General features: G+C 38.6%; 1 protein-coding gene across 1 annotated transcript; it reads left to right on the top strand.

Annotated features, from left to right (window-relative positions):
* The first annotated feature begins 1,655 nt into the window (after positions 1-1,655).
* On the top strand, positions 1,656-24,653 carry LOC146423976 (ras-related protein Rab-4B-like). The gene is made up of 5 exons (XM_085044004.1): positions 1,656-1,707; positions 10,034-10,114; positions 17,285-17,399; positions 20,069-20,131; positions 24,437-24,653. The coding sequence occupies exons 1-5, from the start codon at positions 1,692-1,694 to the stop codon at positions 24,651-24,653; spliced, it is 492 nt and encodes a 163-aa protein (XP_084900130.1). The 5' UTR covers positions 1,656-1,691.
* Positions 24,654-25,081: the final 428 nt, after the last annotated feature.

A 25,081-nucleotide genomic window follows, 5' to 3' on the forward strand; every position in this document is an offset into this window, starting at 1 on the left:
AGAGAGCGGTTTACGGCCCGGCCTCCTCCGAGTCCCAGGCGATGGCATCCTCGGCAGCGTCCCCGTGGATTACGCCGACCGCCGGCCTCGGGGACTCGGGATCTGCAGCATCGGGCCGCCGCACCCCCACAATTATAGCTCCATTTTGGGTGATTTTAGGGCCTCTTGGGTGTTTTTATTTTAAATTTTAGGCTCATTTGGGGTGATTTTGGGCCACTTTGGGTCATTTCAGACCCGTTTCAGTATTTTTATTTTGGATTTTAGGCCCATTTCGGGTGATTTTAGGCTCCTTTGCCTAATTTTAGGCTCATTTGGCTGCTTTAATTTCCGATTTTAAGCCCCTTTTGGGTGATTTTTGGCCCCTTTTGTCCCATTTTAAGCCTCTCTGGGTGATTTTTGGCCCCTTTGGATGCTTTTATTTTGGATTTCAGGCCGATTTTGGGTGATTTTGGACTACTTTGGATGATTTTAGGGCCTTTTGGGTCTTTATATTTTAAATTTTAGGCCCATTTTGGGTGATTTTGGGCCACATTGGGTGATTTTAGGGTCCTTTGGGTAATTTTATTTTAAATTTTAGGCCCATTTTGGGTGATTTTAGGCTCCTGTGACTAATTTTAGGCTCATTTGGCTGCTTTTATTTTGGATTTTGGGCCCATTTTGGGTGATTTTGGGCCACTTTGGGTGATTTTAGACCCCTTTGGGTATTTTTATTTTAGATTTTAGGCCCATTTTGGGCGATTTTGGGTGATTTTGGACGACTTTGGGTGATTTTAGGGCCTTTTGGGTCATTTTATTTTAAATTTTAGGCCCATTTTGGGTGATTTTAGGCCCCTTTGGCTGATTTTAGTCCCCTTTGAGTGCTTTTATTTCAGATTTTCACCCCATTTTGGGTGATTTTAGTCCCATTTTAAATGATTTTAAGCTCTTTCAGCTGCTTTTAGTCCCCTTTGAGTGCCTTTATTTCACATTTTAGGCCCATTTAGGGTGATTTTAAGCCTCTCTTGCCAATTTTAGGCTCCTTTGGAGTCTTTAATTTCAGATTTTAGGCTACTTTGGGTCATTTAATTCCCTCTGGCTGATTTTAGACCATTTGGATGCCTTTAATTCAGATTTTAGGCCATTTTGGGTCATTTTCCTCCCATTTTCGGTCATTTTCCACCCATTTTGGGTCATTTTCCTCCCATTTTGGGTCATTTTTCTCCCATTTTCGGTCATTTTTCACCCATTTTCGGGTCATTTTTCTCCATTTTGAGTCATTTTTCTCCCATTTTCGATCATTTTTCCCCCATTTTAGGCCATTTTCTCCCATTTTGTATCACTTTCCTCCCATTTTGGATCATTTTTTCCTCATTTTAGGTCATTTTTCTCCCATTTTAGGCCATTTTCTCCCATTTTGTATCACTTTCCTCCCATTTTGGGTCATTTTTTCCTCATTTTAGGTCATTTTTCCCCCATTTTAGGCCATTTTCTCCTAAGCCACGCCCCCTCACTAAGCCCCGCCGCTTTCACCTCACGTTTCCCGCCCTTCACAAGCCACGCCCCCTTCCAAACGCGTTTCCCGCCCTCCCCAAACCACGCCCCCTTCCCCAAGCCACGCCCATCTCCTGGCACTCCCGCCCCGCGCATGCGCAGAGACACCGGAAGTAGCTCTCCCTGGGCGCCGCCATCTTGTTTCCCGGCCCGCTTCCAGCATGTCCGAGACCTACGGTGGGAATGGAGAGCTATAGGGGAACTATAGGGGATTTGTGGGGTTTTTATGGGGTTTGGGGGGATTTGGGGGTCTGGGGGCTTCTGCAGGGGTCTGGGGGTTTCTATAGGGGATTTGGGGGTTTCTCGAGGGGGTTTGGGGTCCTTACGGGGATTTTGGGGTCCTTACAGGGTGTTTTGGGGGTTTCTATAGGGGATTTGGGGGATTTTATAGGGTTTTGGGGGATTTGGGGTTCTGGGGGTTTCTGTAGGGGTCTGGGGTTTCTATAGGGGATTTAGGGTCTTTACAGGGGTTTTGGGGTTTCTATAGGGGATCTTTGGGGGATTTTGGGGGATTTGGGGGACTGGGGGTTTCTATAGGGATTTGGGGTTTCTATAGGGGATCTGTAGGGGATCTTTGGGGGTTTTATAGGGTTTTGGGGGATTTGGGGTCTCTATAGGGGGTCTGGGGTTTTTTTTTTGGGGTTTCTATGGAGGATCTATAGGGGATTTTGGGGTCCTTATAGGTTTTTTGGGGTTTCCATGGGGATTTGGGGTTTCTCTGGGGGTTTTGGGGGATTTGGGGTTTCTATAGGGGTTTTATAGGGTTTGGGGTCCTGGGGTTTCTATAGATTTGGGGTTTTTTTTGGGAGCTATAGGGGATCTGTGGGGATTTGGGGTTTCTGTAGGGATTTTATAGGTGTTTGGGGGATTTTGGGGGCTCTGGGGGTTTCTATAGGGGATTTTGGGGTTTCTATAGGGGATTTAGGGGATTTGGGGGACTGGGGTTTCTATGGGGATTTGGGGTTTCTATAGGGGATCTTTGGGGGTTTTGGGGGGATTTGGGGGCTCTGGGGTTTCTATAGGGGATTTGGGGTTTCTATAGGGGATCTGTAGGGGATCTTTGGGGGGTTTATAGGGTTTTGGGGGATTTGGGGATTTGGGGTCTCTATAGGAGGTCTGGGGTTTTTTTGGGGGGTTTCTATGGGGGATCTATAGGGGATTTTGGGGTCCTTATAGGTTTTTGGGGTTTCCATAGGGGATTTGGGGTTTCTATAGGTTTTTGGGGTTTCCATAGGGGATTTGGGGTTTCTATAGGTTTTTGGGGTTTCCATAGGGGATTTGGGGTTTCTCTGGGGGTTTGGGGGTTTCTATAGGGGTTTTATAGGGTTTGGGGGTCCTGGGGAGGTCTGGGGTTTCTATAGGGGATTTGGGGTTTTTATTTGGGAGCTATAGGGGATCTGTGGGGATTTGGGGTTTCTGTAGGGTTTTATAGGTTTTGGGGATTTTGGGGCTCTGGGGGTTTCTATGGGGATTTTGGGGTTTCTATGGGGGATTTGGGGTTTCTGTAGGGATTTTGGGGGATTGATGGGGTTTGGGGGCATTTTGGGGTTTCTATAGGGTGTTTGGGGTCCTCACAGGGGGTTTTGGGGTTTCTATAGGGGATCTGTGGGGATTTGGGGGATTTTATAGGGTTTTGGGGGATTTGGGGTTCTGGGGTTTCTATAGGGGATTTGGGGGTTCTATAGGGGATTTTGGGGTTTCTATGGGGGTTTGGGGTTCCTATAGGGGATTTTGGGGTTTCTATAGGGGATTTTGGGGGTTCTGTAGGGGATTTTGGGGTTTCTATAGGGGATTTTGGGGGATTTATGGGGATTTTATGGGATTTTGGGGGTCTGGGGGTTTCCATAGGGGATTTTTTTGGGGGCTTTTGGGGTTTCTGTAGGGGATTTTGGGATCCAGATGGGGAATTTTGGGGTCTCTGTAGGAAATTTTGGGAATTTTTGAGTCTTTAGAGGGAATTTTTGGGTTTTTTGGGGTCCTAAAGGGAATTTTGGGGTTTCCAGAAGCAATTTTAGGGTCATTGGAGGAAAATTTTTGGGAATTTTGGGGTTTCTATTGGGAATTTTGGGTCCTTATAGGGAATTTTTGGGAATTTTGGAGTTTTTATTGGGAATTTTTGGGAATTTTGGAGTTTTTATTGGGAATTTTTGGGGATTTTGTGGTCCTAAAGGGAATTTTGGGGTTTCTATATGGAAATTTTGGGGTCCTTGGAGGGAAATTTGGGGAATTTTGGGGTTTCTGTTGGGAATTTTGGGATCTCTATAGGAAATTTTGGGATCTTTATAGGGAATTTTTGGGAATTTTGGAGTTTTTATTGGGAATTTTTGGGAATTTTGGAGTTTTTATTGGGAATTTCTGGGAATTTTGGGGTTTTTTTGGGAATTTTTGGGTTCCTAAAGGGAATTTTGGGGTCCCTATGAGCAATTTTGGGCTCCTTGGAGGGAAATTTTGGGAATTTTGGGGTTTCTATTGGGAATTTTTTGGGAATTTTGGGGTTTCTGTTGGGAAATTATTGGGAATTTGGGGTTTCTGTTAGGAATTTTGGGATCTCTCTAGGAAATTTTGGAAATTTGGGGTTTCTGCTGTGAAATTTTGGGGTTTCTATTGGGACTTTTTTGGGAATTTTTGTGTCTTTATGGGAAATTTTGGGGAATTTTGGGATCTCTCTAGGGGATTTTGGGATCCAGATGGGGAATTTTGGAGTTTTTATTGGGAATTTTTGGGTTTTTTGGGGTCCTAAAGGGAATTTTGGGGTGTCTAGAAGCAATTTTAGGGTCATTGGAGGAAAATTTTTGGGAATTTTGGGGTCCCTGGAGGGAATTTTTGGGTCCTTATAGGGAATTCTGAGGAATTTTGGGGTTTCTATTGGGAATTTTGGGTCCTTATAGGGAATTTTTGGGAATTTTGGAGTTTTTATTGGGAATTTTTGGGGATTTTGGAGTTTCTATTGGGAATTTTTGGGAATTTTGGAGTTTTTATTGGGAATTTTTGGGGATTTTGGGCTCCTAAAGGGAATTTTGGGGTTTCTATTGGGAAATTTTGGGGTCCTTGGAGGGAAATTTTGGGAATTTTGGGGTTTCTGTTGGGAATTTTTTGGGAATTTTGGGATCTCTATAGGAAATTTTGGGATCTTTGTAGGGAATTTTTGGGAATTTTGGAGTTTTTATTGGGAATTTTTGGGAATTTTGGAGTTTTTATTGGGAATTTTTGGGGTCCTAAAGGGAATTTTGGGGTCCCTGTATGCAATTTTGGGGTCCTTGGAGGGAAATTTTGGGAATTTTGGAGTTTCTGTTGGGAAATTATTGGGAATTTTGGGGTTTCTGTTGGGAATTTTTTGGGAATTTTGGGGTTTCTGTTGGGAAATTATTGGGAATTTGGGGTTTCTGTTAGGAATTTTGGGATCTCTGTAGGAAATTTTGGAAATTTGGGGTTTCTGCTGTGAAATTTTGGGGTTTCTATTGGGACTTTTTGGGAATTTTTGTGTCTTTATGGAGAATTTTTGGGGAATTTTGGGATCCATATGGGAATTTTGGGGTTTTTATTGGGAATTTTTGGGTTTTTTGGGGTCCTAAAGGGAATTTTGGGGTGTCCAGAAGCAATTTTAGGGTCATTGGAGGAAAATTTTTGGGAATTTTGGGGTCCCTGGAGGGAATTTTTGGGTCCTTATAGGGAATTCTGAGGAATTTTGGGATTTCTATTGGGAATTTTGGGTCCTTGTAGGAAATTTTTGGGAATTTTGGAGTTTTTATTGGGAATTTTTGGGGATTTTGGAGTTTCTATTGGGAATTTTTGGGAATTTTGGAGTTTTTATTGGGAATTTTTGGGGATTTTGGGCTCCTAAAGGGAATTTTGGGGTTTCTATTGGGAAATTTTGGGGTCCTTGGAGGGAAATTTTGGGAATTTTGGGGTTTCTGTTGGGAATTTTTTGGGAATTTTGGGATCTCTATAGGAAATTTTGGGATCTTTGTAGGGAATTTTTGGGAATTTTGGAGTTTTTATTGGGAATTTTTGGGAATTTTGGAGTTTTTATTGGGAATTTTTGGGAATTTTGGAGTTTTTATTGGGAATTTTTGGGTTCCTAAAGGGAATTTTGGGGTCCCTATGAGCAATTTTGGGGTCCTTGGAGGGAAATTTTGGGAATTTTGGAGTTTCTGTTGGGAAATTATTGGGAATTTTGGGGTTTCTGTTGGGAATTTTTTGGGAATTTTGGGGTTTCTATTGGGAAATTATTGGGAATTTTGGGGTTTCTGTTAGGAATTTTGGGATCTCTGTAGGAAATTTTGGAAATTTGGGGTTTCTGCTGTGAAATTTTGGGGTTTCTATTGGGACTTTTTTGGGAATTTTTGTGTCTTTATGGAGAATTTTTGGGGAATTTTGGGATCCATATGGGGAATTTTGGGGTTTTTATAGGAATTTTTGGGTTTTTTGGGGTCCTAAAGGGAATTTTGGGGTGTCCAGAAGCAATTTTAGGGTCATTGGAGGACAATTTTTGGGAATTTTGGGGTCCCTGGAGGGAATTTTTGGGTCCTTATAGGGAATGCTGAGGAATTTTGGGATTTCTATTGGGAATTTTGGGTCCTTATAGGGAATTTTTGGGAATTTTGGAGTTTTTATTGGGAATTTTTGGGAATTTTGGAGTTTTTATTGGGAATTTTTGGGGATTTTGGGCTCCTAAAGGGAATTTTGGGGTTTCTATTGGGAAATTCTGGGGTCCTTGGAGGGAAATTTGGGGAATTTTGGGGTTTCTATTGGGAATTTTGGGATCTCTATAGGAAATTTTGGGATCTTTATAGGGAATTTTTTGGGAATTTTGGAGTTTTTATTGGGAATTTTTGGGTTCCTAAAGGGAATTTTGGGGTCCCTATGAGCAATTTTGGGGTCCTTGGAGGGAAATTTTGGGAATTTTGGGGTTTCTATTGGGAATTTTGGGATCTCTATAGGAAATTTTGGGATCTTTGTAGGGAATTTTTGGGAATTTTGGGGTTTCTATTGGGAATTTTGGGATCTCTATAGGAAATTTTGGGATCTTTATAGGGAATTTTTGGGAATTTTGGAGTTTTTATTGGGAATTTTTGGGAATTTTGGGGTTTTTTGGGAATTTTTGGGTTCCTAAAGGGAATTTTGGGGTTTCCATAAGCAATTTTGGGGTCCTTGGAGGGAAATTTTGGGAATTTTGGGGTTTCTATTGGGAAATTATTGGGAATTTTGGGGTTTCTGTTGGAAATTATTGGGAATTTTGGGGTTTCTGTTGGAAATTATTGGGAATTTGGGGTTTCTGTTAGGAATTTTGGGATCTCTGTAGGAAATTTTGGAAATTTGGGGTTTCTGCTGTGAAATTTTGGGGTTTCTATTGGGACTTTTTTGGGAATTTTTGTGTCTTTATGGGAATTTTTGGGGAATTTTGGGATCCATATGGGGAATTTTGGAGTTTTTATTGGGAATTTTTGGGTTTTTTGGGGTCCTAAAGGGAATTTTGGGGTGTCTAGAAGCAATTTTAGGGTCATTGGAGGAAAATTTTTGGGAATTTTGGGGTTTCTATTGGGAATTTTTGGGTCCTTATAGGGAATTTTGGGGAATTTTGGGATTTCTATTGGGAATTTTGGGTCCTTATAGGGAATTTTTGGGAATTTTGGAGTTTTTATTGGGAATTTTTGGGGATTTTGGAGTTTCTATTGGGAATTTTTGGGGATTTTGGGCTCCTAAAGGGAATTTTGGGGTTTCTATTGGGAAATTTTGGGGTCCTTGGAGGGAAATTTGGGGAATTTTGGGGTTTCTGTTGGGAATTTTGGGATCTCTATAGGAAATTTTGGGATCTTTATAGGGAATTTTTGGGAATTTTGGAGTTTTTATTGGGAATTTTTGGGAATTTTGAGGTTTTTTTGGGAATTTTTGGGTTCCTAAAGGGAATTTTGGGGTCCCTATGAGCAATTTTGGGGTCCTTGGAGGGAAATTTTGGGAATTTTGGGGTTTCTGTTGGGAATTCTTGGGAATTTTGGGATCTCTATAGGAAATTTTGGGATCTTTATAGGGAATTTTTGGGAATTTTGGAGTTTTTATTGGGAATTTTTGGGTTCCTAAAGGGAATTTTGGGGTGTCCAGAAGCAATTTTGGGGTCCTTGGAGGGAAGTTTTGGGAATTTTGGAGTTTCTGTTGGGAATTTTTTGGGAATTTTGGGATCTCTAGAGGGGATTTTTGGGTTTCTGTTGGGAATTTTTGGGTTCCTAAAGGGAATTTTGGGGTTTCCATAAGCAATTTTGGGTTCCTTATAGGGAAATTTTGGGAATTTTGGGGTTTCTGTTGGGAATTTTTGGGAATTTTGGGTTTTTTTGGGAATCATTGGGATCCCTAGAGGGAATTTTGGATTCTCTGTTGGGAAATTTTGGGAATTTTTGCATTCCTGTTGGGAATTTTTGGGAATTTTAGGATCAGTAAAGGAAATTTTTGGGAATTTTGGGTTTTCTATTGGGAATTTTTGAGTTCCTATTGGGAATTTCGGGGAATTTTGGGTTTTTTGTTGGGAATTCTTGGGATTCTTTTGGGAAAATTTTGAGTTTCTATTGGGAATTTTGGGAATTTCTTGGTTTCTATTGGGAATTTTTGGGGAATTTTGGATTTTCTGTTGGGAATTTTTGGGATTTTTTGTGTCTTTCTTGAGATTTCTTGGGAATTCTTGGGATTCTTTTGGGAATTTTTGGGAATTTTTGAATTCCTAAAGTGGCATTTTGGGAATTTTTCCTTCCAAACCTGGGAATTTTCAGGAATTTCAAGATCCCTAAACCCAACTCCTGCCCTTTCCCAGTTCCCTAACCAAAAATCAGGGAATTTTGGGGAATTTTGGAGTTTCTATTGGGAATTTTGGGCTATTTTTGAGTTTCTATTGGGAATTGTTGGGAATTTTAGGGTCTGTGTAGGGAATTTTTGAGGTTTTACTGGGAATTTTTGGGTATTTCGTGTTCCTAATGGGAATTTTGGGTTTTCTGTTGGGAATTCTTGGGAATTTTTGAGTTTCTATTGGGAATTTTTAGGATTCTGTTGGGAATTTTGGGTTTTCTGTTGGGAATTTTGGGGAATTTTTGAGTTTCTGTGGGATTTTTGGTGTCTTTCTTGGGAATCTTTTGGGAATTTTGGGGATTTTTGAGTTTCTATTGGGAATTTTTCAGAATTTCAGGATCCCTGATCCAAAAAAGGAAGTTTTTGGGAATTTTGGGGTTTCTATTGGGAATTTTGGGAAATTCTTGAGTTTCTATTGGGAATTTTTGGGGTTTTTTTGTCATTTTTGGGAATTATTTTGGGAATTCTTGGGATTCTTTTGGGAATTTCTGAGTTTCTGTTGGGAATTTCTGAGTTTCTAAAGGGAATTTTGGGGAATTTTCAGGAATTTCAAAACCCCTAAACCCAACTCCTGCCCATTCCCAGTTCCCTAACCGGAATTGGGGGAATTTTGGGGAAATTTGGAGTTTCCATTGGGAATTTTTGGGAATTTTGGTGTCTTTCTTGGGATTTCTTGGGAATTATTTTGGGAATTTTGGGGTTTCTGTTGGGAATTTTTGGGAATTTTTGAATTTCTATTTGGAATTCTTGGGAATTTCTGGGTTTTCTATTGGGAATTTTGGGGAATTTTTGAGTTTCTGTTGGGAATTTTGGGCACTTTTGGTGTCTTTCTTGGGATTTCTTGGGAATTCTTGGGAATTATTTTGGGAATTTTGGGGTTTCTGTTGGGAATTTTGGGGAATTTTTGAGTTTCTATTGGGAATTTTTGGGAATTTTGGTGTCTTTCTTGGGATTCTTTTGGGAATTTTGAGGTTTCTGTTGGGAATTTTTGGGAATTTCAGGATCCCTAAAGGAAGTTTTTGGGAATTTTGGGTTTTCTGTTGGGAATTTTGTAGTTTCTATTGGGAATTTTTTGGTTTTTTGTGTCTTTCTTGGGATTTCTTGGGAATTCTTGGGATTCTTTTGGGAATTTTGGGGTTTCTGTTGGGAATTTTTGGGAATTTTGGGTTTTCTATTGGGAATTTTTGGGACTTTTGGTGTCTTTCTTGGGATTTCTTGGGAATTCTTGGGAATTATTTTGGGAACTTTGGGGTTTCTTTTGGGAATTTTGAGGAATTTTTCAGTTTATTTTTGGAATTTTTGAGTTTCTATTGGGAATTTTGGGGAATTTTTGAGTTTCTGTTGGGAATTTTTGGGAATTTCAGGATCCCTGAAGGAATTTTTTGGGAATTTTGGGTTTTCTATTGGGAATTTTGTAGTTTCTATTGGGAATTTTTGGGATTTTTGGTGTCTTTCTTGGGAATTTTTTTGGGAATTTTGGGATTTTCTGTTGGGAATTTTTGGGAACTTTGGGGTTTCTATTGAGAATTTTGGGAAATTTCTGAGTTTCTAAAGGAAATTTTGGGGAATTTTCCTGAATTTCAAAACCCCTAAACCCAACTCCTGCCCATTCCCAGTTCCCTAACCGGAATTTGGGGAATTTTTTGGGAATTTTTCTGGAATTCTTTGGCAGATTTCCTGTTCAAGTTCCTGGTGATCGGCAGCGCCGGCACCGGCAAGTCCTGCTTGCTGCACCACTTCATCGAGAGCAAGTGTGGGTGAAACTCGGGAATTTGGGGAATTTCGGGAATGCTGGGGGGTTGGGGAATTGTTGGGAATTTTTTGGGAATTTTTGGGAATTTTTCTGGATTTTTTTGGGCTGAATTTTGGGGGTTTTTTGCTTTTCTTTTGCTTTTTTTTTGCATTTTTTGGGTGATATTTTGGGTTGCCATTTGAGATTTTGGGAGAATTTTGGGGATTTTGGGGGGTTTGGGGAATTCTGGTGGTTTGGGGATTTTTTTGGGAATTTTTGGGATTTTTGGGAATTTTTTTGGGGCATTTTTGGGGTTTTTTTTGCTATTTTTTGCTTTTTTTTTTGCTTTTTTTTTGCTTTTTTGGGGTGTTTTTTCAATCAATATTTGGGAATTTCGGGGGGTTGGGGAATTTTTGGGGATTTTTGGGAATTTGGGGGATTTTTTGGGAATTTTTGGGAATTTTTTTGGGCATTTTTTGGGGTTTTTTGCTTTTTTTGCTTTTTTTTGCTTTTTTTTGGTTTTTTTTTTTTTGTTGCCATTTGGGATTTTGGGGAATTTTTTGGAATTTTTTTGGGAATTCTGGGGGGTTTTGGGAGTTCTGGGGGTTTGGGGAATTTTGGAGAATTTTTTGGGAATTTTTGGGAATTTTTCTGAATTTTTGGGGGGCATTTTTGGGGTTTTTTTTGCTTTATTTTTTTGCTTTTTTTGCCTTTTTTGGGTGGTTTTTCAATCAATATTTGGGAATTTTGGGAATTTCGGGAATTCTGAGGGGTTGGGGAATTGTTGGGAATTTTTGGGGAATTTTTGGGAATTTTTCTGGATATTTTTTTGCATTTTTGGGGTTTCTTTTCCCTTTTTTTGCGGTTTTTTTGTGTTGGCATTTGGGATTTTGGGGAATTTTTGGGAATCTTTTGGGGAATTTCTGGAATACTGGGGGGTTGGGGGAATTTGGGGAATTTTTTGGGAATTTTTGGGAATTTTTCTGGATTTTTTTGGGCTGAATTTTGGGGGTTTTTTTGCTTTTCTTTTGCTTTTTTTTGCATTTTTTGGGTGATATTTTGGGTTGCCATTTGAGATTTTGGGAGAATTTTGGGGAATTTTGGGGGTTTTGGGAATTCTGGGGGTTGGAGGAATTTTTGAGGATTTTTTGGGAATTTTGGAGGATTTTTTGGGGAATTTTTGAGGATTTTTTTGGCAATTTTTGAGGATTTTTTGGGGAATTTTTGAGGATTTTTTGTGGAATTTTTGAGGATTTTTTGTGGAATTTTTTGTGGGAATTTTTTGGGCAATTTTTGAGGATTTTTTGGGGAATTTTGGAGGATTTTTTGGGGAATTTTTGAGGATTTTTTGGGGAATTTTTTGTGGGAATATTTTGGGGAATTTTTGAGGATTTTTTGGGGAATTTTTTGTGGGAATTTTTTGGGGAATTTTTGAGGATTTTTTGGGGAATTTTTGAGGATTTTTTGGGGAATTTTTGAGGATTTTTTGGGGAATTGTTGAGGATTTTTTGGGGAATTTTTGAGGATTTTTTGGGGAATTTTTGAGGATTTTTTGGGGAATTTTTTGTGGGAATTTTTTGGGGAATTTTTGAGGATTTTTGGGGAATTTTTGAGGATTTTTTGGGGAATTTTTGAGGATTTTTTGGGGAATTTTTGAGGATTTTTTGGGGATTTTTTGAGGATTTTTTGGGGAATTTTGGAGGATTTTTGGGGAATTTTTTGTGGGAATTTTTGGGGATTTTTTGGGGAATTGTTGAGGATTTTTTGGGGAATTTTGGAGGATTTTTTGGGGATTTTTTTGTGGGAATTTTTTGGGGAATTTTTGAGGATTTTTGGGGAATTTTTGAGGATTTTTTGGGGAATTTTTTGGGGAATTTTGGGGAATTTTTGGGGAATTTTTTGGGGAATTTTTTGGGGAATTTTTGAGGATTTTTGGGGAATTTTTGAGGATTTTTTGGGGAATTTTGGAGGATTTTTTGGGGAATTTTTGAGGATTTTTTGGGGAATTTTTTGTGGGAATTTTTTGGGGAATTTTTGAGGATTTTTTGGGAATTTTTGAGGATTTTTTGGGGAATTTTTGAGGATTTTTTGGGGAATTTTTTGTGGGAATTTTTTGGGGAATTTTTGAGGATTTTTTGGGGAATTTTTGAGGATTTTTTGGGGAATTTTTGAGGATTTTTGGGGAATTTTGGAGGATTTTTTGGGGAATTTTTGAGGATTTTTTGGGGAATTTTTTGTGGGAATTTTTTGGGGAATTTTTGAGGATTTTTGGGGAATTTTTGAGGATTTTTTGGGGAATTTTGGAGGATTTTTTGGGGAATTTTTGAGGATTTTTTGGGGAATTTTTTGTGGGAATTTTTTGGGGAATTTTTGAGGATTTTTTGGGAATTTTTGAGGATTTTTTGGGGAATTTTTGAGGATTTTTTGGGGAATTTTTTGTGGGAATTTTTTGGGGAATTTTTGAGGATTTTTGGGGAATTTTTGGGGATTTTTGGGGAATTTTTTGAGATTTTTGGGGAATTTTGAGGATTTTTTGGGGAATTTTTGAGGATTTTTGGGAATTTTAGAATTTTTGGGGAATTTTTGAGGATTTTGGGAGAATTTTTGAGGATTTTGGGGAATTTTGAGGATTTTGGGGAATTTGGGGATTTTTTGGGGAATTTTTGATTTTTTGGGGAATTTTTTGGGAATTTTTTGGGGAATTTTTGATGGATTTTGGGGAATTTTTGAGGATTTTTTGGGGAATTTTTTGAGGATTTTTTGGGGAATTTTTGAGGATTTTGGGGATTTTTTGAGGATTTTTTGGGGAATTTTGATGTATTTTTGGGGAATTTTTTGTGGAATTTTTGGGGATTTTTTGGGGAATTTTTGAGGATTTTTTGGGGAATTTTTTGTGGGAATTTTTTGGGGAATTTTTGAGGATTTTTGGGGAATTTTTGAGGATTTTTTGGGGAATTTTTTGTGGGAATTTTTGGGGATTTTTTGGGGAATTTTTTGGGGAATTTTTGAGGATTTTTGGGGGAATTTTTGAGGATTTTTGGGGGAATTTTTGAGGATTTTTTGGGGAATTTTGAGGATTTTTGGGGAATTTTTGAGGATTTTTTGGGGAATTTTTTGTGGGAATTTTTTGGGGAATTTTTGAGGATTTTTTGGGGAATTTTTGAGGATTTTTTGGGGAATTTTTGAGGATTTTTGGGGAATTTTGGAGGATTTTTTGGGGAATTTTTGAGGATTTTTTGGGGAATTTTTTGTGGGAATTTTTTGGGGAATTTTTGAGGATTTTGGGAATTTGGGGATTTTTTGGGGAATTTTTGAGGAATTTTTTGGGGAATTTTTGAGGATTTTTTGGGGAATTTTTGGGGGAATTTTTTGGGAATTTTTGAGGATTTTTTGGGGAATTTTTGAGGATTTTTTGGGATTTTTTTGGGAATTTTTGGGGAATTTTTTGAGGAATTTTTTGGGGAATTTTTGAGGATTTTTTTGGGGAATTTTTTGTGGGAATCTTTTGGGGAATTTTTGAGGATTTTTTGGGGAATTTTTTGTGGGAATTTTTTGGGGAATTTTGGAGGATTTTTGGGGAATTTTGGAGGATTTTTTGGGGAATTTTGGAGGATTTTTTGGGGAATTTTGGAGGATTTTTTGGGGAATTTTGGAGGATTTTTTGGGGGATTTTTTGGGGAATTTTTTGGGGAATTTTTTGGGGAATTTTTGGGGATTTTTTGGGGAATTTTTGAGGATTTTTTGGGGAATTTTTGAGGATTTTTGGGGAATTTTGGAGGATTTTTTGGGGAATTTTTTGTGGGAATTTTTTTGGGAAATTTTTAGGATTTTTTGGGGAATTTTTTAGGATTTTTCGGGATTTTTTGGGAAATTTTTAGGATTTTTTGGGGAATTTTTTAGGATTTTGGGGGATTTTTTAGGATTTTGAGTCATTTTGGGGGATTTTGTAGGATTTTTTGTGGGAATTTTTTTGGGGAATTTTTGAGGATTTTTTGGGGAATTTTTTAGGATTTTTGGGGAATTTTTTGTGGGAATTTTTGAGGATTTTTGGAGAATTTTTGAGGATTTTTTGGGGAATTTTTGAGGATTTTTGGGGAATTTTTGAGGATTTTTTTGGGAATTTTCTGTGGGAATTTTTTGGGGAATTTTTGAGGATTTTTTGGGGAATTTTTGAGGATTTTTTGGGGAATTTTTGAGGATTTTTTGGGGAATTTTGGAGGATTTTTTGGGGAATTTTTGAGGATTTTTTGGGGAATTTTTTGTGGGAATTTTTGGGGGAATTTTTGAGGATTTTTGGGGAATTTTTGAGGATTTTTTGGGGAATTTTTGAGGATTTTTTGGGGAATTTTTGAGGATTTTTTGGGGAATTTTTGAGGATTTTTTGGGGATTTTTGGGAATTTTTTTTGGGGTGAATTTTTCAACAATTTTTGATTTTTTGGGGTTTTTTTTCACTTTTGTTTTTGCATTTTTTGGGTGTTTCTCTCATCACTGTTTGGGAATTTTGGGGGAATTTTGGGGTTTTTTTGGCCATTCTGGGCTTTGGGAATTTTGGGGGAATTTTTCGGGATTTTTTTTTTTAATTTTAAACATTTTTGGGGTGATTTTTGGGGTGACTTTTGCCCTTTTTTTTGCATTTTTTAGTTATTCCTTTCATTGGCATTTGGGGATTTTTGGGGATTTTTGGGAATTTTTGGGGAATTTTGGGGGATTTGGGAATTCTGAGCTCAGGGGAATTTTTTTTTTAATTTAAAACACAATTTTTGGGGTTTTCTATGAGCTTTTTTTACCCTTTTTTATTGGAATTTTCTCCCATTTTTAAAAAATTTTCATCATTTTTTTCAATTTCCCCAAAATTCCCATTTCTAACCTCATTTTCCCAATTTTTTTGGGTGGAATTTCTTGATAATTCAAAAAAAATTGGGGTTTTTTTGGGATTTTTTTTCATTTTTAGGGTCATTTTTTAATCAGCATTTGGGGTTTTGGAGAAACTTTTGGGAATTTTCAGGAATTTTGGGAATTCTGAGGATTTGGGGGGAATTTTTAATGGGAATTAAAAAAAAATTTCATTTCATTTTGGGGTTTTTTGGCCATTTTTGGGTTATTTTTTCATAAAAATTCGCGATTTTGGGTCAAATTTCGGGAATTTTCATCATTTTTTCCATTTCCTCCCCATAATTCCCAATTTTTTTTCGGGAATTTCTTGGGAATTCAAAAACTTTTGGGGTTTTTTTGCGTTTTTTTCGCCATTTTTTGGGTGTTTTTTTCCATAAAAATTCTCAATTTTGGGTCAAATTTTGGGAATTTTCATCACTTTTCCATTTCCCCCCATAATTCCCAATTTTTTTCGGGAATTTGCCAGGAATTATTTAAAAATTGGGGTTTTTTTGGGGTTTTTTTTGCATTTTTGGGGGATTTTTTCCATCAAAATTCGCGATTTTGGGTCAAATTTTTGGGAATTTTCATCATTTTTTTCATTTCCTCCCCATAATTCCCAATTTTTTTTCGGGAATTTCCTGGGAATTCAAAAACTTTTGGGCTTTTTTTGCATTTTTTCGCCATTTTTTGGGTGGTTTTTTTCATAAAAATTTGTGATTTTGGGTAAAATTTTCGGGAATTTTCATCATTTTTTTCATTTCCCCTCATAATTCCCAATTTTTTTTGGGAATTTCTTGGGAATTCAAAAAAATTGGGGTTTTTTGGGGCTTTTTTTGCATTTTTAGAGTCGTTTTTTAATCAACATTTGGGATTTTGGGGGAAATTTGGGAATTTTTTGGGAATTTTGGGGAATTTTTTGGGAATCTTAACATTTTTTTGGGGTATTTTTGGGGCTTTTTTTGGGGCTTTTTTGCCTTTTTTGGGTGTTTCATTTATTGCCATTTGGGATTTTTTGGGGGAATTTTTGGGAATTTGGGGAAATTTTGGGAATTCTGGGATTTTTTTCTTCTTTAATTAAAAAGAAAATGGGAATTTTTGGGGTTTTTTTGGCCATTTTTGGGTTATTTTTCCATCAAAATTCACGATTTTGGGTCAAATTTTCGGGAATTTTCATCATTTTTTCCATTTCCTCCCCATAATTCCCAATTTTTTTTTGGGGAATTTCTTGGGAATTCAAAAACTTTTGGGGTTTTTTTGCATTTTTTTCGCCATTTTTTGGGTGTTTTTTTCATAAAAATTCTCAATTTTGGGTCAAATTTCGGGAATTTCCATTTTTTTTCAATTCTCGCCAAAATTCCCATTTCTAACCCCACAATTCCCAATTTTTTTGGGTGGAATTTCTTGGAAATTCAAAAAAAATTGGGGTTTTTTGGGTTTTTTTGCATTTTTAGGGTCATTTTTTAATCAGCATTTGGGATTTTGGGGGAAATTTGGGAGTTTTTTGGGAATTTTGGGGAATTTTTTGGGAATCTTAACCTTTTTTTGGGGTATTTTTGGGGCTTTTTTTGGGGCTTTTTTTGCCTTTTTTGGGTGTTTCATTTATTGCCATTTGGGATTTTTTGGGGGAATTTTTGGGAATTTGGGGAATTTTGGGAATTCTGGGATTTTTTCTTATTTAATTAAAAAGAAAATGGGAATTTTTGGGGTTTTTTTGGCCATTTTTGGGTTATTTTTTCATAAAAATTCGCGATTTTGGGTCAAATTTTGGGAATTTTCATAATTTTTTCCATTTTCCTCCATAATTCCCAATTTTTTTTTGGGAATTTCCTGGGAATTCAAAAACTTTTGGGGTTTTTTTGCTTTTTTTTCGCCATTTTTTGGGTGTTTTTTTCCATAAAAATTCTCAATTTTGGGTCAAATTTTGGGAATTTCCATTTTTTTTCAATTTCCCCAAAATTCCCATTTCTAACCCCATAATTCCCGATTTTTTTGGGTGGAATTTCCTGGGAATTCAAAAAAAAATTTGGGTTTTTTGGGGTTTTTTTGCATTTTTAGAGTCATTTTTTAATCAGCATTTGGGATTTTGGGGGAAATTTGGGAAATTTTCAGGAATTTTGGGAATTCTGAGGATTTGGGGGAATTGCTTTTGGGAATTCGGAAAAAAATTCATTTCATTTTGGGGTTTTTTGGCCATTTTTGGGTGATTTTTTTCATCAAAATTCGCGATTTTGGGTCAAATTTTCGGGAATTTTCATCATTTTTTCCATTTCCTCCCCTAATTCCCGATTTTTTTTTGGGAATTTCCTCTCTCCCAGTCAAGCAGGATTCCAACCACACCATTGGGGTGGAGTTTGGCTCCAAAGTCGTCAACGTTGGAGGCAAAACTGTCAAACTGCAGATTTGGGACACAGCTGGCCAGGAGAGGTTCAGGTCAGTTCACTTTTCCCCATTTTTCCATCCTTTTCCCCATTTTTCCATCATTTTCCATCATTTTCCCCATTTTTCCCAATTTTTCCCCAATTTTTCCCCATTTTTTTCTGATTTTTCTTCAATTTTTTCCCATTTTTTCACCGTTTTTTCTGATTTTTCTTCAATTTTTTCCCATTTTTTCCCGTTTTTTCTGATTTTTCCCCATTTTTCCCCATTTTTCCCCATTTTTCCCCACTTTTCCATCATTTTTCCCACTTCCCCCTTTTTTTCCCTCATTTTTCCCATTTTTTCCCCATTTTTCACCATTTTTTCCCATTTTTTCACCATTTTTTCCCCATTTTTCCCATTTTTCCCCCATTTTTCCATCCTTTTTCCCACTTTTCCCCATTTTTCCTCATTTTTCCCATTTTTTCCCCATTTTTTCCCCATTTTTTCCCCATTTTTTCCCAATTTTTTTCCCACTTGTCCCATTTTTCCCTGATTTTTCCCACTTCCCCCATTTTTTTCATTTTTCCCATTTTTTCCCCATTTTTCACCATTTTTTCTGATTTTTTCCCCATTTTTCACCATTTTTTCCCATTTTTTCCCCATTTTTCCATCCTTTTTCCCACTTTTCCATCCTTTTTCCCACTTTTCCATCCTTTTTCCCACTTTTCCCCATTTTTCCTCATTTTTCCCATTTTTCCTCATTTTTCCCATTTTTTTCACCATCTTTTCACCATTTTTTTCTGATTTTTTCCCCATTTTTTCCCCAATTTTTCCCCATTTTTTTCTGATTTTTCTTCAAATTTTTCCCATTTTTTCACCGTTTTTTCTGATTTTTCTTCAATTTTTTCCCATTTTTTCCCGTTTTTTCTGATTTTTCCCCATTTTTTCCCCATTTTTCCCCATTTTTTCCCCATTTTTTCCCATTTTTTCCCCATTTTTTCCCCATTTTTCCATCCTTTTTCCCACTTTTCCATCATTTATCCCACTTTTCCCCATTTTTCCTCATTTTTCCCATTTTTTCCACCATCTTTTCACCATTTTTTTCTGATTTTTTCCCCCATTTTTCCCCATATTTCCCCATATTTCCCCATTTTTTCCCATTTTTCCCAATTTTTCCCCATTTTTTCCCCATTTTTTCCCCATTTTTTCCCAGTTTTCCATCATTTTTCCCACTTTTTCCTCATTTTTCCCTGATTTTCCCATTTTTTTCTGATTTTTCCTCCATTTTCTCCCCATTTTTTCCCATTTTTCTTGATTTTTCCCATTTTTTCCTCATTTTTCTCAGATTTTGCACATTTTTTTCCTGATTTTTCCCCATTTCTTCCCATTTTTTCCCCATTTTTCCATCCTTTTTCCCATTTTTCCATCCTTTTCCATCATTTTCCCCATTTTTCCCATTTTTTCCCCAATTTTTCCCCATTTTTTTCTGATTTTTCTTCAATTTTTTCCCATTTTTTCACCTTTTTTTCTGATTTTTCTTCAATTTTTTCCCATTTTTCCCCATTTTTTCCCCATTTTTTCCCATTTTTTCCCATTTTTTCCCCAGTTTTCCATTCTTTTTCCCACTTTTCCCCATTTTTCCCTGATTTTTCCCCATTTTTTTCTGATTTTTCCTCAATTTTTCCCCCATTTTTTCCCATTTTTTCTGATTATTTCTCATTTCTTCCCCATTTTTTCCCCATTTTTCCCCATTTTTTTTCAAATTTTTCCTCAATTTTTCCCATTTTTTCCCCAATTTTTCCCCATTTTTTTCTGATTTTTCCTCAATTTTTTCCCCATTTTTCCCAATTTTTCCCCATTTTCCCCATTTTTCCCATTTTTCCCATTTTTCCCATTTTTTTCCCATTTTTTCCAATTTTTCCCAATTTTTTTCCCATTTTTCCCATTTTTCCCAATTTTTCCCCAATTTTTCCTATTTCTTCCCCATTTTTTCCCCATTTTCCCCATTTTTTTCCCCCATTTTTCCCATTTTTTCCCCATTTTTCCCATTTTTCCCATTTTTTCCCCATTTTTCCCATTTTTCCCATTTTTTCCCCATTTTTCCCATTTTTTTCCCCATTTTTTCCCCATTTTTCCCATTTTCCCATATTTTCCCATTTTTTCCCCATTTTCCCCCATTTTTCCCCCATTTTTCCCATTTTTTTCCCACTTTTCCCCCATTTTTCCCCATTTTTTCCCCATATTTTCCCATTTTTCCCATTTTTCCCATTTTTTCCCATTTTTTCACCGTTTTTTCCATTTTTTCCCCATTTTTTCCCATTTTTCCCCATTTTTTCCCCATTTTTTCCCATTTTTCCCATTTTTCCCATATTTTCCCATTTTTCCCATATTTTCCCATTTTTTCCCATTTTTTCCCATTTTTCCCATTTTTTCCCATTTTTCCCATATTTTCCCATTTTTTCCCCATTTTTTCCCATATTTTCCGATTTTTCCCCATTTTTTCCCCATTTTTTTCTGATTTTTCCTCAATTTTTTCCCCATTTTTCCCATTTTTCCCATTATTTCCCATTTTTTCCCCATTTTTTCCCCATTTTTCCCATTTTTCCCCATATTTCCCCATATTTCCCCATTATTTTCCCCATTATTTTCCCCATTATTTCCCCATTATTTCCCCATTATTTCCCCGTTATTTTCCCCACTGTCACTTTTCCCAATTTCCCCATTTCTCTCCCCATTTCCAGGTCAGTCACTCGCAGCTACTACAGAGGAGCCGCAGGAGCTCTGCTGGTCTATGACATCACCAGGTGAGCTCTGACGTCATCATCACCTGCCGAGTGACGTCATCGATCCCATATCCGTCTGCGTGACGTCATCGGTTGGCTTGTGACGTCATCGCTTGGCGTGTGACGTCATCGCTTGGCGCCTGTGACGTCATTGGGGGCTGTGTGTGACGTCACCTGGCAGGGTTGTGACGTCATCGACATGTGTGACGTCACTGGGAGGCTCTGTGACGTCATCGGTGGGCGTGACGCAGCCAGGCGCGCCCGTGACGTCATCCCCTGGCGTGTGACGTCACCCTGTTGGGTTCGTGACGTCGCCGGGCGGAGCTGTGACGTCACCGGATGAAGGCGCGTGTGTGTGTGTGTGTGTGTGACGTCATCGGGCAGGTCTATGACGTCATTAACGGACCCGCGACGTCGTCGGTCCGGCGTGTGACGTCGCCGGGCGAGCCTGTGACGTCATCGATTGACGCGTGACGTCACCCGTAGCGTCCGTGACGCCGTCGGGCGGCGCTGTGACGTCGCTGGGTGGGTCTGTGACGTCATCGGTCGGCGCGTGACGTCATCGGGCGGGTCTGTGACGTCATCGGGCGGGTCTGTGACGTCATCGGGCGGGTCTGTGATGTCATCGGGCGGGTCTGTGACGTCATCGGGCGGGTCTGTGACGTCATCAGTCGGGTCTGTGACGTCATCGGGCGGGTCTGTGACGTCACCGGCGCGTGTGATGTCATCGATTCGGTGCGTGGCGTCACTGGGCATAAACGTGACGTCATCAGAGGGTCCTGTGACATCATCACTAGGTGCGTGACGTCACCACGCAGGCGTATGACGTCATAGATTTGGCGGGTGACGTCACTGGGTCTGTCTGTGACGTCATCGACACGGGTGTGACGTCACCAGGCAGGACTGTGACGTCAGCAGTGGTGCGCTGTGACGTCATCGATCGCCGTGTGACGTCACCCTGGGGATCGATGACGTCACCACACGGGTTTAGGACGTTTTTTTCTCATTTTTGGGCATTTTTTTGGGCATTTTTTTGGGGATTCCCATCAATCCCAACCTCTTTCCCGATCCCGAAATTCCACCCAGGGAACCTCCAGCTCCCTCGGTGTGACGTCACCATGGTCACTGATGACGTCATCGTGTCATTTTACGTGAATTTTTTGCGTTTTTTTCCCATTTTTTTCCATATTTTCCTCATTTTTTCACCCATTTTCTCCAGTTTTTTTTGTTTTTCTGCATTTTTGGGATTCCAACCTCAATTCCCAATCCCAAAATTCCATCAGGGAAACCTCCAAGTCCCTCAGTATGACGTCACTGATGACATCACCCTGTCGTTATGTGCGAATTTACGACTTTTCTCCCATTTTTGGTCGTATTTTCCCCATTTTTTCACCGATTTTCTCCATTTTTTTTTTGTTTTTCCCCATTTTTGGGGTTTCTCACCCCAAAACCCCAGCAGGGAGACGTACAACGCGCTGAGTATGACATCACTGATGACATCACTGTAGATTTATGCAAATTTATGACTTTTCTCCCATTTTTTGTCGTATTTTCCCCATTTTTTCACCGATTTTCTCCGTTTTTTTTTGTTTTTCCCCATTTTTGGGGTTTCTCACTCCAAAACCCCAGCAGGGAGACCTGCAGTGCCCTAAGTGTGACATCACTGTGTTCATTGATGACGTCATTGTGTCGATTTTCGCCATTTTTCGCGTTTTTTTCCCATTTTTTTGTCGTATTTTCCCCATTTTTTCACCGATTTTCTCCATTTTTTTTTTTGTTTTTCCCCATTTTTGGGGTTTCTCACCCCAAAACCCCAGCAGGGAGACCACAATGTGCTGAGTGTGACATCACTGTGTTCATTGATGTTGTCATTGTGTCGATTTTCTCCATTTTTTGGTGGTTTTTGTCGTATTTTCCCCATTTTTTCACTGATTTTCTCCATTTTTTTTTTTTTTCCCATTTTTGGGGTTTCTCACCCCAAAACCCCAGCAGGGAGACCTGCAGTGCCCTAAGTGTGACATCACTGTGTTCATTGATGACATCATTGTGTCATTTTATGCAAATTTTTCGCGATTTTTCCCATTTTTGGTCATATTTTCCCCATTTTTTCGCCGATTTTCTCCATTTTTTTTTTTTTTTTCCCATTTCTGGGGTTTCTCACCCCAAAACCCCAGCAGGGAGACGTACAACATGCTTAGTATGACATCACTGATGACATCACTCTGTAGGTTTATGCGACTTTATGTCATTTTTTCACTATTTTTTGTCACATTTTCCCCATTTTTTCGCCGATTTTCTCCTTTTTTTTTTGTTTTTCCCCATTTTTGGGGTTTCTCACCCCAAAATCCCAGCAGGGAGACCTGCAGTGCCCTAAGTGTGACATCACTGTGTTCATTTATGATGTCATTGTGTCGATTTTCGCGGGTTTTTCCCATTTTTTGTCATATTTTCCCCATTTTTTCGCCGATTTTCTCCTTTTTTTTTTTCTTTTTCCCCATTTTTGGGGTTTCTCACCCCAAATCCCAGCAGGGAGACGTACAACGCCCTAAGTGTGACGTCACCATGTTAATTGATGTTGTCGTGTCGATTTTCGCCATTTTTCGTGGTTTTTTCCCATTTTTTGTCATATTTTCCTCATTTTTTTTACCGATTTTCTCCATTTTTTTTTTGTTTTTCCCCATTTCTGGGGTTTCTCACCCCAAAATCCCAGCAGGGAGACGTACAACGCTCTAAGTGTGACATCACTGTGCTCATTGATGACGTCATTGTGTCGATTTTCGCCATTTTTTTGTGGTTTTTGTCGTATTTTCCCCATTTTTTCACCGATTTTCTCCATTTTTTTTTTGTTTTTCCCCATTTTTGGGGTTTCTCACCCCAAAACGCCAGCAGGGAGACCTGCAGTGCCCCTAGTATGACGTCACTGATGACATCATCTTGTAGTTTTAGGCAAATTTGTGTCATTTTTTCCCATTTTTTGTCATCTTTTCCCCATTTTTTCGCCGATTTTCTCCATTTTTTTTTTGTTTTTCCCCATTTTTGGGGTTTCTCACCCCAAATCCCAGCAGGGAGACCTACAATGCCTTTAGTATGACGTCACTGATGACATCACTCTGTAGCTTTATGTGACTTAATGTCATTTTTTAAGCAATTTTTTCGTATTTTCCCCATTTTTTCACCGATTTTCTCCATTTTTTTTTTTGGTTTTCCCCATTTTTGGGGTTTCTCACCCCAAAATCCCAGCAGGGAGACGTACAATGCTGTCAGTATGACGTCACTGATGACATCACTGTAGGTTTATGCAAATTTATGACTTTTCTCCCATTTTTTGTCGTATTTTCCCCATTTTTTCGCCGATTTTCTCCATTTTTTTTTTGTTTTTCCCCATTTCTGGGGTTTCTCACCCCAAAACCCCAGCAGGGAGACCACAATGTGCTGAGTGTGACATCACTGTGTTCATTGATGACGTCACTGAGTCGATTTTCGCCATTTTTCGCGGTTTTTTCCCATTTTTTGTCGTATTTTCCTCATTTTTTCACCGATTTTCTCCATTTTTTTTTTGTTTTTCCCCATTTTTGGGGTTTCTCACCCCAAAACCCCAGCAGGGAGACGTACAACACCCTAAGTGTGATGTCACTGTGTTCATTGATGACGTCATTGTGTCATTTTATGCAAATTTTTCGCGGTTTTTTCCCATTTTTTGTCGTATTTTCCCCATTTTTTCGCCGATTTTCTCCATTTTTTTTTGTTTTTCCCCATTTTTGGGGTTTCTCACCCCAAAACCCCAGCAGGGAGACCTACAATGCCTTTAGTATGACGTCACTGATGACATCACTCTGTAGCTTTATGTGACTTAATGTCATTTTTTTTGCAATTTTTTCCTATTTTCCCCATTTTTTCACCAATTTTCTCCATTTTTTTTTTGGTTTTCCCCATTTTTGGGGTTTCTCACCCCAAAATCCCAGCAGGGAAACCTACAACATGCTTAGTATGACATCACTGATGACATCACTGTAGATTTATGCAAGTTTATGACTTTTCTCCCATTTTTTGTCGTATTTTCCTCATTTTTTCACCGATTTTCTCCATTTTTTTTTTGTTTTTCCCCATTTCTGGGGTTTCTCACCCCAAAATCCCAGCAGGGAGACGTACAACGCTCTAAGTGTGACATCACTGTGCTCATTGATGACGTCATTGTGTCGATTTTCGCCATTTTTCGCGGTTTTTTCCCATTTTTTTGTCGTATTTTCCCCATTTTTTCACCGATTTTCTCCATTTTTTTTTTGTTTTTCCCCATTTTTGGGGTTTCTCACCCCAAAATCCCAGCAGGGAGACGTACAACGCGCTGGCACAGTGGCTGACAGACGCCAGGACCTTGGCCAGTCCCAACATCGTCATCATCCTCTGCGGGAACAAGAAGGACCTGGAGGGGGAGAGGGAGGTGACCTTCCTGGAGGCGTCCAGATTCGCCCAGGAAAATGGTGAAAAAGTGGGGATTTTGGGAAAATTTGGGGGGAAATCATTTGGGGAATTATGGGGGAATTAGGGGAAAAAAACTGGGTGAGAATCGGTGGAAAAATGGGGAAAATCGGTGGAAAAATGGGGTAAAAATGGGGGAAAAAGGGTGAAAATCATGTGAAAAACAGAGAAAAATGGAGGGAAAAATGGGGGAAAATGGGGAAAAATTGGGGAAAAAACTGGGATAAATTGGTGGAAAAATGGGGGAGATAATGAGAGAAAAATTGGGGAAATAATGGGAAAAAATGGGGTTGGAATGACAGTTGGTGACCTTCCTGGAGGCGTCCAGATTCGCCCAGGAAAATGGTGAAAAAATGGGGATTTTGGGAAAATTTGGGGGAAAATCATTTGGGGAATTATGGGGGAATTAGGGGGAAAATGGGGAAAATAAAATGAAAATGGAAAATGGGGAAAAAATGGAAAATTTGGGAAAAATGTGAAAAAATGGGGGAAGAT

Source organism: Lichenostomus cassidix, unplaced genomic scaffold (genome assembly GCF_008360975.1).
Source record: "Lichenostomus cassidix isolate B80296 unplaced genomic scaffold, HeHo_3.0 HiC_scaffold_35, whole genome shotgun sequence".
NCBI classification, from domain to species: Eukaryota; Metazoa; Chordata; class Aves; order Passeriformes; family Meliphagidae; genus Lichenostomus; species Lichenostomus cassidix.

Coding starts and splice junctions, on each gene's coding strand:
- LOC146423976 (XM_085044004.1), top strand. Junction 10,115..17,284: donor CCACTTCATCGAGAGCAAGT/GTGGGTGAAACT, acceptor CCTCTCTCCCAG/TCAAGCAGGATTCCAACCAC. Junction 20,132..24,436: donor CTGGTCTATGACATCACCAG/GTGAGCTCTGAC, acceptor AAATCCCAGCAG/GGAGACGTACAACGCGCTGG.